At 46.9% G+C, this 19051-nt stretch overlaps 1 protein-coding gene across 3 annotated transcripts in view; it reads right to left on the reverse strand.

Moving 5' to 3' along the window:
* Positions 1 to 19051, reverse strand: part of PRKCE (protein kinase C epsilon) — a 596864-nt gene that overhangs the window by 270659 nt on the left and 307154 nt on the right. For all 3 annotated transcript variants that reach the window (XM_082358123.1, XM_082358124.1, XM_082358125.1), the window contains 4 exons: positions 12655 to 12814; positions 10543 to 10577; positions 9103 to 9188; positions 5981 to 6110 (listed from right to left, as the gene is read on the reverse strand). In XM_082358123.1, coding sequence (XP_082214249.1) covers positions 5981 to 6110; positions 9103 to 9188; positions 10543 to 10577; positions 12655 to 12814 — 411 coding nt within the window. The remainder of the gene's footprint in view (positions 1 to 5980; positions 6111 to 9102; positions 9189 to 10542; positions 10578 to 12654; positions 12815 to 19051) is intronic.

Here is a 19051-nt window from a genome sequence, read left to right on the forward strand (position 1 = left end):
AAGCCACTAGGTTTTGGGATAATTTGTTATGCACCAATAGATGCCTATTACAGTGTATATGTGTGTATATAAGTATTCATGCAACAAATGCACACAGAAAGGCTTAAAAGGATCCATAGCAAATTGTTAGTAGCAGTTAAGGCTGGGGATGGACGTGGAAAAAGAACACAAAGGACTTTAATATTTTTTATACATATGCTTAAGACTTAAGTCTTGCTTGAATCTTTTCTAGTGAGAATTATTTATGTATTATTTGTGGCTTTGTTTGTTTGTTTGTTTGTCTTTTGGCCATGCTGTGCGGCATGAGGGATCCTAGTTCCCCGAGCAGGGATTGAACCCATGGCCCCTGCCATGGAAGCGTGGAGTCTTAACCACCTGACTGCCAGGGAAGTCCTTGTGTGTGTTTTTTTTAATTCTAAAAATACAAATAAAAGTTGAAGATATGACAAGGAACCTAGTTGTCAAAAAATAAGCAGGCTCGGATCACAGCTGTTCCTAGGATAGGATCTGAGAGAGAGTCAGGCAGCCAGGAAGGAGATTCTTCAGGAATTTCCAGGTCAGAACTTTCCCAGCTGTACCTATCCTCCACCTCGGTACAGAGCTGCAGTCAGAGGGGACAGGACGGAGCAGGGAGCCCACCGCAGATGTGGACGGGAAAACCAGGGCTGCCGCAGGGCCCTGCAGGGCACACCGTAAATTGTGTAAAGAGGTCTGGCTTTCTGTTAAATTGCCCCTCGGTGCCTGATGACTTCAGGGCAGCTGTGCTGGAGACATGAGTGTGAGCTCATGGGCAGAAGAGAAGTGGGCGGTGAACCACAGGACAGGTGAGAACCCCACATCTTCTTTAGAGAAGGAAACAAAAATCGTAAGGTATTGGGAGTCTTCACCTCCACAGGGAAATAACTCCATGAGTTAAGGGAAAAACAAAACACAGGTGCAAAAGGACCCTAGGGGGTTCACTGTGCAGGTGGTCAGGTTGGGGAAGCAGCACAGTTCAAACAAAGAGAAGAACAAAAAGGGTTCAAATGCCTCAGTGACGCTAATATTTGAATGTTTGAAGCTAATTTCTGGACTAATAGTGGCTGAGTGCTCAGATAGACCCTCAGCGAGCCTGGAGAGAGACATAGAGACTGTGACAGCACTCAAATCATAAGATAAAAGACAGGAGGGAATTCCCTGGCAGTCCAGTAGTTAGGACTCCGTGCTTTCACTGCCGAGGGCGCAGGTTCAATCCCTGGTCGGGGAACTAAGATCCCGCAAGCCACGGGGCACAGCTAAAAACAAAAACAAAACAAACAAACAAAAAAGGACAGGGATGAAATATTTTGCCTTATCACTTAGTGCTGGTGTTTTTCTGCCCTGATTAAGGACTCAGTTACTGAAAACAGCCCATGAGCATCCTCCAAGCATCTGCCCCCTCTGGGCCGTGGGAGGGAGGTGGCAGCCCAGAGGACAGAGGTGTGTCCCACGGGCCCCTTGTTGTATCCCCTTGTGCACATTGTTCTTCATTCTCCACCGGTAAAACGGGGGTAATTATGTTCCCTCTCCCTGGCTGACAGAGAGACGATCCCTGAAAGAGTATATGCACCACACTTGAACCCATGTGGCTCAGGCAATTTTAGGCTGAAGGGAGAGTGACCAGGACAGTCTCATGGATCCTTCCCTATAGACCCAGGCTTGAGAGAAACTGGTTTCACTAAAAATACCTAAACCGATTATCGCCAGGAGCGGGACGGGCAACAAAGCTGAAGCCAAAGACCAGCAGGCCAAGTGGCTGGTGTCCCACCACGACCAGGGGATAGGGGCTCCAGCCCAGGAGGCCAAGCCAGCCTGATCCAGCAGAGGTGAGGATCTGACGGAGTCTCCCCGAGCCGGAGAGGGTGTGGAGCACGGGTCAGATCCAGGGCAGGAGCCCGCTGCCTGGGTTTAACTCTAGCTCCATGGAGACTTGCTCTGGGACCCTGGGCAGGTAACTAAGCCTTGATTTCCTTTTCTTAGTAATCATAGGAGCGGAACCAGGCTTAGACCCAGACACGAGGGGCCCCTGCCCTGGCCCTTCCTGGCCTCTTCTGGTCATCAACCTCTCCACAGGGTAAGGGGCCTGCAGGGGCAGAAAGACTTGAGGTTGAAAAAGGATCAAAAGCAAGAAGCACAGGGTATTGGGGGGGGCGGGGCGGGCAGTGAAACCACTCTGTATATGTGTCATCATACATTTGTCAAAACCCATAGAGTATCCGACACCAAGAGTGAAATTAATGTAAATTATGGACATTGGGTGATTATGATGTGTCAATGTAAGTTCAGCGACTGTAAGAAATGTATCACTCTGGTGAAGATGTTGATGGTGGCAGAGGCTCAGTGTATGTGGGGTCAGGGGGTATATGGGAAATCTCTGTACCTTCAGTTCAGTTCTGCTGTGAATCCAAAACTACTCTAAAAATAATAAAGTCTATTAATTGAGAGAGAGAGAAAGGAACAGCAAGAGTAGGAAAGGAACAAGGAGGAAGTGGCCAAGTCATGGTGGCAGACGAAAAGGACAGGGAAGATCTGTGAACTTTTGCTGGGGGCCCTAAATTCTGAACAGCCTTTACCCTCTTGTCTCTGTGTGGCCTGACCCCCTCACGTTCCCCTTGGCTCCAGTGAACAGGAATCCTTGCTCTAGGCAGCCTCGTTCACCCCATCCTTTACTTGAGCAGGCTTGAGAGTGTTTCCTGCCAAAACAGAGCTGAATACACTGTCCCTGGGTGGGCCCTGCCTTCTCCCGGGGTCATCCAGGGACCCACAGCCCTAGTTGCTGCGTCTGGGCATCTAGGCTGCTTTCTTAAGATATCAATATTTATGATATGACGAATCTTCATTTAGATTCTCCAGATAGATTAATAATTAATAGATTTACTAAAAACCAGACATGGCTTCATCAGAGTCCCATCCAAAGCAGGCACTCTGCTTCCCAGCAACCCCACTCAACTTTCCAAAAATGCAGCACTCCTCTGAAAACATTTGAGATTCCTGCTGCATTTTTTTCTTTCTCTTCCTTTGTTTTAATGTCACGTAATGGCAAAAAGGATTTCGGGTAGGCCCTGTTTCTTTCAGGTCATGTGCTAGAATTCTAGAAAGGGAAATGTGAATGTCTGGGAAGCTCACACAGGACACGAGATGTGTCAGCAGCCAGCACTTCCTCCTGTCCTGGGGCAGGTCGTCCTCACTTCCCGCGACAGCTGTTTCCAACCCTGCTCACGCCTTCTACACCACCCCCACTTCTCACCTCAACTTTGAACAGGATCTCCTGTTTCAGAAATAAGGGCACTTATTTTTATTTGCAATGCCCTCAAAAGATTCAGAACTTAAATGATCACTCTGCCCAATCACCTCCTCCTGGACTGCCTTCCCCAACATAGGACACATATCTGTACCCTGGCCTGGCCTTGAGGCTTTCCCTCCACTGGGAGAAGGGGTATCCATCTCTCTGTCCCTGTTCTGTCAATGGTCCCCTGTCTCTCCTGGCTCACCATTTCCACTGTCTTTTTCCTGATTATATAAAATAAGCTGAAAATACTTCACCCTCCATTCTCACTTCAGCCTCTGCACTTGGGCATCCATCCCCACTGCCCCACCAAGACAGCTCCTGCTGAGGGCACTAGTGACCTCCTTGTTGTTAAATCCAACCCCATGTTCGAATTTTTTTTTTTAATTTTTATTGAAGCATAATTGACCTACAACACTATGTTAGTTCCAGTGAATATTGAATAGTGATTCAATATTTCTATACATTACAAAATGAGCACCACAATAAGTCTAGTTACCATCTGTCACCATACAAGGATACTACAGTATTCTTGAGTCTATGCCCCATGTTGTACATTTCATCCTTGTGACTGACTCACTTATTTTGTAACTGGAAGTTTTTACCTCAATCTCCCTTACCTATTTCACTCATCCCCCCCCCCAACCCCGCCATCAACCACCTGTTTGTTCTCTGTATCTATGTTTCTGTTTTGTTTGTTCATTTGATGTTTTATAGATTCCACATATAAGTGAAATCATACAGCGCTTGTTTTTCTCTGACTCATTTAACTTAGCATAATACCCTCTAGGTCTATCCATGTTGTTGCAAATGGCAAGATTTAATTAATTTTAATGGCGGAGTACTATTCCATTGTGTGTGTGTGTGTGTGTGTGTATACACACCACCTCTTCTTTATCCATTCATCTATCAATGGACACTTAGGTTGCTTCCATATCTTGGCTATTGTAAATAATGCTGCAATGAACACAGGGGTGCATGTATCTTTTCAAATTAGTGTTTCTATTTTCTTCAGGAAAATACCCAGAAGTGGAATTGCTGGATCATATGGTAGTTCTATTTTCCCATATTCTACTTCTTACTTTAAATAACTTCTTGGAACCATTTGGCACTATCCATCATTTCCTTCTTTAAATTTTTAAAAAAATACTCTCTACTTTCTTGGCTTCCATGAGGCCATTCCTTGCTACTTTTCCTCCTACCTCTGAGGTCTTTCCCTCCCAGTTCCTTTGTACGCTCATCCTAGGATGCTGGTAACCCACCGCACCCCCCAGATTCCCAAGTTGTTTTCCTCTTTCTTCACACTCAAGGTACTTATCCTGGGGATGACATCTACTTTATAGGTTTAACTACTACTTAGACATTGACAAATCCCAAATCTAAATGCTCAGTCTAGACTTCTCCTCTGAGTTTTGATGAGAATGTCCAACAGTCAGACAACTCCATGTAAACTTCCCACAGGCACCTCAAAGTTAACATGCCCCCAACTCAACTGCACCATCACTGCCTCCAGCCCTGCCCTCCCTCACGTGCTCCCTGTCTCAGCGAGTAGTGTCGCCATCCTCCCAGTTGGATCTCGTCACTACAGCCAATAAATCACTCGATACCTCTTAAGTTCGTTTCCTTCTCTATTCCCACTACAGCCAGTTCCTTATTTCCAGTCCTCATAATTTCTCATTGGGATCCCTTCAATGACCAATTGGTTCATGGCTTCAGCTTTCTTTCTTACACTGTACCTCTTTCTCCAATTTTTCCACAATAGGTATTTATCAATAATACATTCACTAATAATAAAATAGTGTTTTTATAACATAAAATAATTTCATAAAGTTTAATATGTTTTTCATTTTTAAATTAAATTTAAAATTTAAAATAATAAAACACTGTTTTTAAATAATGTCCATGAGACATTCCTGCCCAATAGTTCGTGGTTGTCCAACTCTGTGAGCAGGTTGGGACCAGCTTGTGAAACTGGACACTCTATCCAGGCCCCCAGGGTATGTCCCCACCTCCCCATATTACATGCCATTACCTGTGTCACTCAGCACACTCATTTGAGCAGAAATCAATTCACAGGCAGGACAGCAGGAAACAGAGGAAGAAACTCAAGACTTAGAAGTCAAGGTTCAAACCCTACTTCTGCTCACAAGCTACATGACATGATCAAATTACTTAGTCTCCGAGCCTGTTTCCTCAGGGGGGCCATGGGCATAATATAACATCTATCACAGGCCTACAAAGGATCAATAAGATGTGACAGTGCTTTAGCAGTGTTCCTTCCAAGAGTAAGCTCTGAACCACAGATGGTGACAGAAAAATCTCTATGACTTATTTCAGGGCCTAACTCCAAAAACTTTTCTTCCCTTCTACTCTATTTTTTCCTTAAATTTCTTCTGCACTTCCATAGACTCATCTTGTCTCCCCAGCTTGTTCACTATCTTAAAAGATGGAGCCGTGCCTTCCTTCTTCTGGTTCCCTCTACAGAGTCCCTTGAATGGCCTCTGCACAGAGACTGCTTAACAAATGCTCGGAGTTACTAATAAGGGCTTAGCGAGGGCTTGGGCTCAGTCCTCTGGCCAGGCCTGGAACGCACTCTCAAGGCTACGAAAAGATTCTTTAAGAGGAGGGACATCGGGGCGCAGGAGCGGGGGGAGGAGGCCAGGACCAGCGCCTTACCTTTGCACTGCAAACCCTGCCGCAAGAGGCCCCAGAGCAAGGAGCCGCAGTGGTCGCAGAAGGTGGGAACCTTGTAGTTGTGGATCCCGAACTTGTGGGGCATGTTGACACTGAACCGCTGGGAGCCCACCTGCAGGGACGGCAAAACACAGGGTCACCGCTAAGCTCCTTGCTCTGAAAGCTGCCCTGGGAAGGAGGTGAAGAGAACCTCCCTGCTGGGACCCTTATCCCACTCTCTCTGCTGCTCTGCTGGACTCTGCTCCCCCATCAGTCCCCTCTGGGACTCCAGACCTCCAACTCCCATGGCACACAGCACTCAACCTGTACCTCACATTTTGACCTTAAAGAATTGTCATTATGTGCTTTTAATGCTGCTTGAGCACCAAAGCCTAGCCAGGCAGAGTCTTTTTGCAGCTTGATGGTGGATGTGGGATTCTGTGAACACCCAAGAACCCAGCACAGCCGTGGAAACTGTAGGTCATCAGTTAGGACAAACAACCATCACGATGGAGATGGCTAACACGGAGTGGTGACCACTAAGGGCGCTAAGGCGTCGGTGCTGACCACGGGCCAGGCACCACCAGCTCAGTTAAACCTCACCAGCACCCTATGGGGTAGGCACGAGTTTACAAATGAGGAAATTAAGGAACAGGGAGATTAAGAGATGTGCCTGCAGGCGGCTGCGTGGCAGAGCCAGGATTTGAGGCCATGGGTCTGAATTCAGGGCCCAGGTTTTTTAACCACTATGCTGCCACTTATTATTTAAAAGGAGTGAAGAGAAGGTGGCAAGACGGAAGGGCAGAGGATGGGGGAGAGGAGTCCAGGCATCTGATCTGCAGGCCTGGGTCTGCCACCAGCCCCCTGTGAGGTCTCAGGAAAGTTTCCTGACTTCTCGGGGCTTTGGATTCCTTATCTGGCAAATAAGGATGGCACCCCCCAACCCACCTAATATGACAGGATTGTGGGGTCCATGAGACGCTGGGGGTGGAAGAGGTGGGAAACATTAACTGAAGCAAGAGGTCAGCAGGGGTCTCCCTCTGCCCTCTAAGAGATGCTCTCCACCTACCGATACATCTCTGGTGGAGCAGCCACACGAACAAAATCTGCCCCTCTCAGGACAGCAGGGCACCATCACCTGAGAGCCCCTGGGCTCGGGAGAGCATCACTCTTGCTACTCCAGGCATTAGGGACAGCACACAGCAGAGGAGCTGTCCTTGGCTCACTGCTGCCCGGTGAGTGAAAAGCCCTCACGGCGAGGTGAGAGCTGGGCACGGACGTGAACGTGAACACAAACTCCGAGGTATGTGCACACACACCCTCAGGGTCACTCAGCTTCATAACAACCTCCTTATCACCCGGCAGCAAGGAGTGGCTCATCCTGCCGCTGCACCAGCATCTTACTGAGCCCTGCTTGAGGTGCATCAGCCGTCTACTACGCACTTACCCCAGTACCAGCATCCCAGATTTACTGAAAACAATCGTGCCCACCCCTCCGTAGATCTGTAGCATAGGTGTGCCTATTTGTGAATATAAATAAACCTGTAGAGGTTCGCACTTGATAAGATTTACGAGATTTTTTTTTTTTTAAACTTACTGAGACTTATGAGATCCTTGAAAGCAGGAATCATGTATTCCTCTTTATTTCATTGGGACATGGAACAATTATCTGGCATACAGGAAGTGCTCAATAAACACTCAATAAAATGTCCATAAGAAGGAAGACAGACAGACAGCAAGCTAATCATCTTTTTCTTTCATTTACTTAAACTAATGAGGGTAACAACATACTTCGGGTTATGATCCTAAACCAGGAGCCAGGAGACCCGGGTGACCGTGACTTGCAATTTCTACCCTGTCAGTAGAACCTCTGTAAATAATTTCGGTGCTTTGTACTGTCTGCCCTCCAGGGACACGGGACACTCAATCTAAGCCTCGTCCCTTCCTGATTTCCAGAGATGGCGTGAAATCAAAAGGAGATAAAAGATGGAAAATGCTTTGGATGTTGAGATGTCACTTGGTTGAATTATTCTTAAGAAGCAGGTAGAAGATCTCTATAAGCAACTCCTTTTAAAAGCCAAAGTATAAACCCATTTGATTATAAACCCAGTTGATTATAAATCCACCCAAGGCCTCTCTGACTCCCAAATCTAATGGCCTATGATTATACAGTATTTATTTATTTCACCGAGAATTAAAATCATGTCTTTGAAATCAATTGTCATGAACACAGATAACTTCTCTACTTAGATTCACACCTGTCATCTTCCCCAAAAGGTTTTTACATCTGTTAGTGGAACCACTCTTCTCCTAATCACTCAGTTAGGAGAAACCTGGCTTCAAGTCGAATTTTCTCTCTTCCTTACCCGTAACAACTTCTCTAACAGTCAATCTAACACTAGTTTCTAAGATTAAGAGAACATAGTGGTCAAGGGCTCAGACTCCGGAACTGACTAGCTGGATTTGAACGTGGCTTTTTCACATACTGGGCTGTGAGGTTTGGGGCAAGTTAATTTGACCTCTCTATGCTCCTATTCTCTCTGTTGGAAAGTGAAGGTAATAACAACATGGATCTCGTTAAGGTTGTTACGGCTTTAAATAATATACGATAAAGTGCTTAAATCAGGGCACGGCAAGTACCCAATGAATGTCAGCTATTATTGTTATTATTGTGGTTCTTTCAGGCTCCTAAGTGTTTCTTAGATTTGCTAATCCCACTCCATTCCCCCATCACCTCGTAAAGATAAGGTTCCTGCTTGCGTGTTGTGTCTCTTACTATTTATGAACCATGTGGATCCCTTGACATGTCAGTGAGCCCCTTCACTGTTCCGATGAGATAATGACATAAAATAACTCGCATTTTCCTTGTGGGCTTTCATTTGGGGATCACACAGCTCTTGGCATCCTATTCACACACCTAAACCCGACTCTGAGCCGCACTCATTCCGTAGGCTGTACCTCGTATCGGAAGACTGTGGACAACTCCCTTCATTTTTGATCAACACAATAAAGACAGCAGCGGGACCTCAAAGAGATAAGGTTTCTCTTGGGGACCACAGAGGAGGCAGTGGAAGGTGGGGATGGCGGTGAAGAAAGCCCAGAATTTCAATGTTATAAATATTTACCTCGTCGGGAGTTTCCTGTTTCTTTAATCCAGCGCACTTCGTAATTATGAGCTCATGGCATCGCTTGTGGACCACGCAAGTGCAAACTGCAAAGAGCAAAACACGAGAGGGCTGAGCGACAAGCAGGGGAAGAAAGGTTCCAACCTGAGATTCATTCGATTAGGTCTCTGCAGAGGAGGGAGGGGAGCCGCGCCCTTCTGTCTCCGTAGCCGAGTCTCAATGTAATGCCCTACCTGAAGCCCTTTATGCAGTCATTTCAAAGCACTCTGCCATCAGAGCCATTAGGGTTTCCTAAATGCTCTGGAGAAGAATGGACCATTTATATCCAAAGGACATCAGCAGTTTTCTCTAGTTCCAGGAGTATCAATCAATTTTCTTGTTTCTCTATGCCAAGGTCAGGGAACAATGGCCCAGCCGTGAAGCACTGTCTACCCAGGGAACTGCTGCTCTGAATGTGCTCCATTCAGGGTCCCACCAGGGTTGGCTGGGGTGACAGGCAGGCCGGCCAGCCGGCAGCAGGCAAATGGATGTTTTGTGGCACAGAAGTGCTCAAGCTTCTTGATCTGGTTGTGCCCTTCTGTGCCAAAGAAAAAATTTCATTTAATGTAATACTTCCCCAAGAAGTGGCCTATAGCTCTGTCTTTAGTGTCATGGGCCAGTTTGGGCAGCAGGTGGCTGTAAGTAACCTAAGAAGTGTCACGTGTGTAACTGCGTACATGCTACCCCCAAGACACAGCCATGTCCCACAGAAGCTACCCCAGTCCCCCAGGGGTGAGACCCAAGCCAACCAGTGGCTGGGCGAGGAGACGGGATGGTCTCCCAGCTCCAACCACAGAGAAACCTCAACATGACCTCATCACATACCCACCATCCAGTTCTGGACAACTTAACCTTACATCTGTAGTCAGTTAACTGGGGAAAAAAACCAAACCCTCCCATACTTTCAAGTGACTGTTAAATGTTTAAGAGCTAATGACGGCACTGAAGAGACAAAAAAGAGAACCAGCAAGGACCATTAGTGATACTGAATAAAACAAGCATGCGAGGGAGCTTCTTCAGGGAGTGGGAGAGTGAGGGAGCTGACAGAACACACAGAACCCGGCTCAGGACACAGGCGGCCTCTAATGGGCATCTTACTGAAGTTTTACATTTCACGGGGAAAGAAGAAGGTGCACCAGAAAGGCTACAAAACAAGGCTGAGACTCCTGGGACACCTGCAGATGGTGGTCCCGCACATCTGCTCCCACACAGTTATGGGGGAGAGATGGCCAGGCAGGGACAAAGGAAAATCAGGGACTTGCTTTGTGGGGAGGGAGCGTAAGCATGCCCAGCGTACAGAGCTCTGGATGTCATCCAGCCCAGCACCCGCCTCCCACGAGCAGTGGTGATCTGGATCGACCTGTGGGCCCCAAGGATTTACTTCATACAATACCCTCTTACCTTGACATTGGTATCCCTGCTTTCCTATGACACCCCTGAAAAGAAGAATACGGCCCTTTAAGAAAATGAATTTCAGTAGGTCAAAAGCCACGCAAAGCCACCCCAGTGCCATCATTCTAGTCGCTGCCCACAATGCATCAGGCACACTGGAGTCCACCAGCAGTGGGGTAGTGATCTCACTCCCAATTGCAGCGTGCCTTAAAATGACTCTCTCTGAAGGCCACTGAGGGCAGCCCTAGCTCTTGGAATGGGTGCAAGGTTTGGTCAGTGTCAGGGCTCAGTTTCCTGTACAAACAACCATTCCAGGGGCCCAGCTGTGCTCTGGAAAGCCACGAAGACTCTGCTTGCTTTCCACAGGCCTCGAGTCGTCGAGTGTGTCCTTCTTCGTGGATAATCGTGGAGGAGGGCTGTCGCTGGCAGGCACAGTCCCTGAGCATTCCAGAAGCAGCCAAGGGTTATGGGGCAGTCTGTGGCCAGGACTGGGGGCTCGATCTACCATGTGAAGGTCAACATCAGAGAGTCCTTCCATGGCCAGAGTAGGGTACCCTAGGGCAGGTATAGGGTCAGCCTGGACACAGAACAATCCAACCCGCCTGGCCTGAGCCCTGTCCTCAGGGCACCACCACCAAGTGGTCAGCTCCCTGCAGTGCCCAGCCCAGTGAAAGGAGCCAGAAGTCACTAGGGCTGCAGCTAAGGAAACCTAGAGTTCAGTGGTGCTGGCCATGGGTTAGAGAAGACCTGAGTCTCTAAGACTAAGCTTTCAGAACCTCCTCCCCCTATTCTTGACCAAAATACAGAGATGGAGGTCAGATGGCTGTCAGCCCCAGGAATGAGACATGCCTGCGGGTGGAGTGGGGCATTATTTCTGCTTCAGTCAGGTTGACTTTGCTCTAAGCTGTGTCACCTCAGATGTCCACGCCAACCTCTATGATTAGTTCTAGAACACCATGAGGATGAGATGAGGCTTTCCTGGATACCATGGGAATCCAGGGGGTCCTCAGTGCAATTCGAATGCCCCCCTTCTGGGTTCATGTTGCAGTGTGGCCTTGTTCACTCTCCCCTGCAGGATCCCAGGGTGTTGGCAAACTCCACATCAGTTTCAGAGAGGTTGCCAGGAAGACTGAGCATGAGCTACTAGTCGTGCTCGCCAGGGGTGGAATCAGGCCTCTGACACTTCCTAGCTGGAGGGCCGTAGAGTGGTCTCGTTTCTGAGCCTCAGTACTGTTGTTAGTGGAATGGGGTTCATAATACATAGCCCATAGGATGCTGGGAAGAGTTAATTAGAGATTTCCAGAGCCAAAGAGAGACCCTGGCACATGGTAGGTATTCATCAAAAGTTCCCCGCTTATCCCCAAGGCCAGTGTTCCTTATGTTTCTCCACCTCCCCCAAAGGTCTACTACTTACCTATCTCTGCCTATCAAAATCCTAGTCATCATGAAAGGAGAAATGCCACCTCCTCCAGGAAGCCTTCCCAGGAGCACTCCAGCTCCTCTCTCCCTCCTCTGAAATCTTAGCATCCTATCAGCACCAGTGTTATGACAGTTACTAAGAACTGCTTTGTATTATAAATATTGGCAATCAAATATTTTAAGCTTATTATGGAAAAATTCAAATGTATATTAAAATAGAGAGATGAATATAGTGGACCCTCATGTACCCATCACCCAGCTCCAACAACGATCAATACATGGCCAGCCTTGTTTCATCTCTACCCCTGGCCCCTCACACCCCTCCTTCCAGCTTATTTTTTTCCTGAACAAATCTGAGACATCCTATCATTTCATTTGTAAATAATTCAGCTTGTCTCTCTAAAAGATAAGGATTTTTTTAAAAAAGCAAACCACAATACCATTATTGGTTATAAAATCTTAACTCCTTAAATATGATGTATGATATGATCCTAAGTATAGAGGCACCAGGAACCATAGTTTCTTCTTTCCATCTATCCCCCCAAGCACCACTCAGCCTTCCAGAAAAGTCTTCTGTAGTCAGAAAAAGAAATAAAGCACATCAGCATTTTTTACATAAAGTTTCTAATCTCCTGACCCATTCCCCCCACCTCTCATCGCCAAGAAAGCATAACTAGAGGTTTCCAGGAAAGAGGGCCTTACCAGATAAAATCCCTGCAGTGGGAACAGTAGGTGGGCTGCCGAAGGTAGGTAGCCATGAACTTGTGGCCGTTGACCTGGTGGACCCTGCGCCTGACAGCCCCCTGCCGCTTCCTGGGCCGCATGCGCTCCCGGAACACGCGTTCTTCATTGTCTTTGGGGGCTGGGGAAGGATAAGAGCACAGGAGAAAACACAGTCTGGATTAGCGTCCCTTGAAATAACCTCCTGCAGGAGAGCTACTGCAGCCTCGGGGATATGGAGGTAGAAGGGGGCGTGGGGGCAGCCTCCACTGGTAGAGGGACTCAGGGGCCTGAGGTGCTTCACCGCTCAGCTCCAGCGAGCAAGCACCATGTGACGGGAAGGCCCAGACTGTGCACTTTGCCATGACAGCTGCACTCAGCATCCATCCCAACCCCGATCCTGCCCCAGGTGTGGCCGCTCCACTCCTCCCCACACCAGCTACAAGTTGCAAGGGTGCAGGGTCAGAAGGCTCAGGGTTCAAATCTCACTGAAACTTCTGAGCAGCGTGACCTTGGACTGCTGGTGTTCCTGGCCCAGAGCCTCTGCGGGCACTGTCCTTTGTCAGTGGGGATAACACCGACGGGCGTGGCCTGGAGTCAGTGGTGTGACTTCCCTCCACGCCCAGCTGCCTAATAAACCTGACTTTTCTTCCTTCTCCCTCTTACCTAGACTAGGACAATAAAGAGCCTTTCCCCAAAGGTTAAAAGGAGAGGGAAATAAAACACTGTGAAAGCACACAGTTTCCAGATGGCTCAAGAACCACCACCATGGGCTTGAAGACCCTACTGGAGACAAAAAGAGCTTCCTCATTTCTTCCTTCCCTCCCCTTGGAAGACTGTCCCAAACCTAAGAACACCCTGCAAAGGGACAACAAAAATAATCATCTTGTTATGGACTGAATGTTTGTGCCACCCCTGCCCTCCCCTCCCCATTCATATGTTAAAGCCCTGAACCCCAATGCGATAGCATTTGGAGGGGGTGCCTTTGGGGGGTAATTAGGTTTAGATGCAGGCATGAGGGTGGGGCCCCCATGATGGGGTTAATACCATTATAAGAAAAGGAAAAGTGGGACTTCCCTGGTGGTCCAGTGGGTAATACTCCACGCTCCCAATGCAGGGGTCCCAGTTCGATCTCTGGTCAGGGAACTAGATCCTGCATGTATGCCACAACTAAGAGTCCGCATGCCGCAACTAAGAGTCCACATGCCGCAACTAAGACCCGGCGCAGCCAAAATAAATAAATAATAAATAAATAAATAAATAAATATTTAAAAAGGAAAAGACCTGAGCTGGCTCACTCTCTGCCATGTGAGGACACAGTGAGAAGGTGGCCGTCAACCAGCCAGGAAGAGAGTCCTCACCAGAACCCAACCATGCTGGCATCTTGATCTCGGACTTCCAGCCTCCAGAACTGTGAGAAATAAATATCTGCTATCTAAGCCTCCCAGTCTATGGTATTTTGTTACGGCAGCCTGAGGAGACTAAGACAGTGATGATAACGGCTAATGTTTGTTGAGGGCTTACACTCCGGCAGGTGCTATGCGAAATGCATGACACGTGTCATCACAACAACTCCACCTGAGGGGTACTGCTATTACCCCCCTTTTGCAGGTGTGCAAGCTGAGGAATGAAGAGTTCAAGTAACCTGTTTCTGTTAATACAGCTGTCTAGTGTTGAAGCCCAGATTCTAACCCAGAGAGGGAGACGTCAAGGTCCCACCGGCCACATGCTGCTCTGAGGGACAGCCCACTCTCCCTACAGGAAGTCCCCAGAGCTCTCACGGGGTGGCTCTCGTTAAGGAAGAGCTGAGCTGCCTGTGGCTTTCCCGAGGGCAGAGGATGCAGGCTGTGGGTCTCCTACCAAGCTCCTGTCACTCTCAAGTATGCCCTGGAAGGTCACCTGCATGGCACAACTGAAAATGCACTGGGAAGGCTCCGTGCCCCCCAAATCCCCCCTGCACCAGCCAGTGCCCAACACTCCAGCGTAACAGCGTCAGTCCTCAGGGGAACAAGCTTTGCTCCTCCTGGACCTCTTTGACAATAAGGTTCCCTGCAGCGGAGGTCATGTGTGTGAGCCAAACATCTGTTTAATCCAAGGGCATCTTGTCAATCCAGAGAGGGTAGGGGTGGAGAGAAAATCAAACTGGAGGAGGAAAAAGGCAAGAACAACGGGGAACAAACGCCTAGCGAGTGCTTTTAGAGGGACGCAGCCTGCAAGCAAACAGGCAGGGCCGTCGACTGGAGGCTGCCCTCTGCGCTCCCAGGCTGCATCCTCAGCACTGCCCCCGATGACCCAGATGGGGGTCTGCCTGCGGACCTCCTGCTTCACAGCCCCCACCCTGCCTGGGTTTCCTTTTTAACCGGTGCTTATTGTTTCAAAAAGTCTCTGACACCGACTACCTCTGGGTATAGAAAGCCCACCACCTCCTACTTGGCCACAACCTAGGGGGTGAGACCCAGCTGAGCAAATTCTCACAGGAAGATCCCAGTTCTAACTAGAGACATCTACACACACACACACACACACACACACACACACACACACACACACACACACACACACGCATGCAAAAATATGACAATCATCACTCAACTGTACAATTAGAGGTGACTTTCTCCTTCATACTTTTCAGTATATTTAGACTATTCTATTTTTATAAGCTGGAAAAAATGTGGTATTTTAAGAAAACAAATCTTTTCAATAGCCCTTACTTGCTACAAACCTGATCTACAAAAATCCAAACCCCAAAACTCAGCCCTGGGCAGCTCAGGCCAGGGGATGGGGATTCTCTTTGTACAAGGCACCCTTCAAATTCTTTCAAAGAAGGATTCACCACGGAATATATGCCAACAGTAAGCCCTAATGTGTTTAAGATGCAATTTGATTTACGAATCTCTCAGATTTGTGAGTCATTTTAATCCTGGAAATTGTGTTTTCAGTTAAAATGGTGATGAGTTCAATCTAGTCTTCTCAAGGGAGTGCTGCTATAACGGGGGTTATAGGGCTCCCTGAGGGCCTTATTTCTCAACCTTTTAGAGAAATGACTGCAGCAACCAAACTGAACATTCTAAACTGTGTTTACACTGATTTAATAGATAAATGCAGCAACCAATTAATTTAATTCCATTTACTTTTGAAGACCTCTTGGTGGGGTGCACTGACACCGGGGGAGAAGCTGCTTCAAGCCTGCAGAGGGTGGGGGCTGGGGGAGTCTTGGGCGCAGGGTAGATAGAGAGCCAAGGACAGCTCCTGCTAAGGTGGGGTCTCTCTGATCTAACTTCCCCAAAGGGTTCCGTTACCCTGCCCCAAAGCATATGCGCACTGCCTTTTAAAAGTCAGATTCTGCATCCAAGATGTGGGGAGACAAAAGGCTACAGGAGAGGAAGAACACAGGTAAACTTCATGCTCCAAGGAGGCCTGCACACAAAGCTGCAGGAGAAAGGGGGTGGGGCCCCTGGCTGATGAAAACACCCCCATTCCACACACCTCTGCACAGGGGGGCCATGAGGTTCCGCAGCCCCAGAGAACCTCCCTGCTGGGCCTGGAGTCACTGCTAGCAATGGATGCCTTCAGCATTTCCCACTGATGTGAAGGGTCTCTATTAAAATGCAGCTTCCACGGGGAAGGGAGTAACGCACTGTGTGTGTGTGCAGGCACACTCACGCGTGGGTAAGAGAGTGCATGGTGCAGGGGTAAAAGATTTATAAATACATATATATATTTGTGTGTATAGTATCAATTAACATATATATCAAATACATCATGCATAATTTATATACTAGATACTTACATATAATATAGCATAATATATTAATATATGTACGTCATTAACATAATATCATTACGATATATTATATTATGACATTATTATAATTATATTAATTACAATATATTATTGCATAATATGAAATACATGATAGACAGATGCATAGTTTTGCCGAACCATTTGAAGCAACACTTCACCCCTAAATACATCAGCCTTTATCTCCTAAGAACAAAGACATTCTCCTACATAATCACAGTATCAAAGTCAAGAAATTTAACATTGACATAACTATCCAATATACAGTTCATATTCAAATCTCCCTGATTGTCCCCAAAATGTCCTTTATCGTTGCTGTTGTTTTTAAAAGTTTAATCCAGGAGCTAATTAGAGTTCATGCATGGCATCTGTTGCCATGTCTCTTTAATCTCCTAATCTAGAACAATTTTCTTGACATTTTTCCTTTTTATGATACATTTATGAAAAATATAGGATATTGTCTTATGGAACATTCTACAACTTGGATTTGTTTGTTCCCTTTTGATTAGTTTCCAACTCAATGGCAAGCATACCATAGAGATCTACGTATCAACAAATCCAAATATATTCATCAAGGGACTTCCCTGGTGGCACAGTGATGAAGAATCCGCCTGCCAACGCGGGGGACACGGGTTTGATTCCTGGTCCAGGAAGGTCCCACATGCCGCGGAGCAACTAAGCCCATGCGCCACAACTACTGAGCCTGCACTTGAGAGCCTGCGAGCCACAACTACTGAAAGCCCACGTGCCTAGAGCCCATGCTCCACAATAAGAGAAGCCACCGCAATGAGAAGCCTGCGCACCGCAATGAAGAGTAGCCCCCGCTCACCATAACTAGAGAAAGCCTGCGCGCAGCAACGAAGACCCAACGCAGCCAAAAATAAATAAATAAAATGAAAAAAATGTATTAAAAAACACAAAAAAACAAATATATTCATCAAGATCTTTATCTATAGATAACTGTGTAAATGACATGAACATAAAATTTATAGGAGGAGAAATATAAAATATTCACTCTTACTAGGAGTTCTTAAAATGCAAAGCAGAGCAGTCTAGACATACCACTGACATACCGTTTAATGTCTAATAAAGAAACAAATTTGTTTTAAAATGGTATTATCAGCTATTTGGAAGGCTGCTGTGAAACTGATTTATTCATTCACTGCTGGAGGCAATGTCACATAATATTTTCAGAAGCAATATTACAGTACATAGCAAACATCACAAACAGATTCATAACCTCTGATTAAGCTTTAATTCCTAAGGAATTGCCAAGTCAATAATTAAACAGAAACTAAAAGCTATACACTTATAACTTATAGATGTTCCCCATGGCATGTCTAACCGGCCATCAAATAGAAATAACTTGATTGTCTCACATTAGGAGAATGGTCTAATGAATTATATTACATCTATAGCAATTTAAAAACGGTAGGGAAAGACTATGTAGGAACATAGGGAAACAGAAGGCACAGAAACACAACCCTACGTAAAACACATTTGCAGGTTGAAGGTAACATGAAAGTAAGAATTATGTTACACGAGGATGATGGGATTATGTATTTGTATATTTGAAAAAATGTTCTCTAATGCTCTTTAATGACTTTTAAAAGCAGTTCTTTCTGCCTAAAGCATTAGGTAATGGAAGGGTCCCTCGTCTTGCAGGAGTGGGGGGCTGCATGGCATGAATGAGGAGGAAAGGGCACCAGATGTTGGCATGGACATCAGGAGAGACAATATACATTTTATCGGCTTCCCCAATTGCCTGTGGTTCTGAACTGAGTGAAGAGTCACCCCAACTGCCCCTACATCTGTGACTTGCTCTGAAGGATGCTCTTTGCCGTCACTGGATGCATTCAGTCACACCCACCTGGGGCAACGTTTCATTTGCCACAGCCCATGAGGCAAAACCAATGCTGGCTTTCCTCCCAGATGGCCCTTCCTGCCCTACACAGATCCTTTGTTTTATGCCTGCATCTACCACACAGTAGAAGGGGTGACTCAAGTCAGGGAGAGGCCAACACAAAGTTGGATAACTCTTGTGAAACTTTCTGTGGAAATGAAGATCTTGGCCGGTCAGATACAATGACAAGAACTCACAAAGGCATAAAGCTAAGCAGAAACCCTATGAAGCAGCTGTGAGATCCTCAGCAATTCCAATCTCTAACAACATTCCAGGAATGTTTTCTGCTTGGTTTGATTTGCCTATAAGCTCAAACTCCTAGGGGCTTCTACACCAATAGTTATCTTACAGCCCCAGTGCTCAAAAGAATCTATGACAGGTTGCAGGCAAGTGGCAGGAGAAGCACAAAGAACCCACACCTCGCAGTTATTGTTCTGTTGATCAGTCTCAGCTGGCCTCTTTTCCTTGGGCTGAGACTTCTCAGTCTAGACCAGAGGGACACTCACAGACACAGGGAGAGGCAGCCCCTGGCACCAAACCCTATGCCACCTCTTCTGGCCAGTCTGATTACTGAAGGTCTCACTGCTTCATCATCACCTCCCTCACCTCATCTCATGTCCTCCTGCACAAAAAGAGGGCTGAGCTGACAGGAATGAACACAATCCCCCACACAA

The sequence above is a fragment of the Balaenoptera borealis genome (genome assembly GCF_965194805.1).
Source record: "Balaenoptera borealis genome assembly, chromosome: 15".
Taxonomy (NCBI): domain Eukaryota; kingdom Metazoa; phylum Chordata; class Mammalia; order Artiodactyla; family Balaenopteridae; genus Balaenoptera; species Balaenoptera borealis.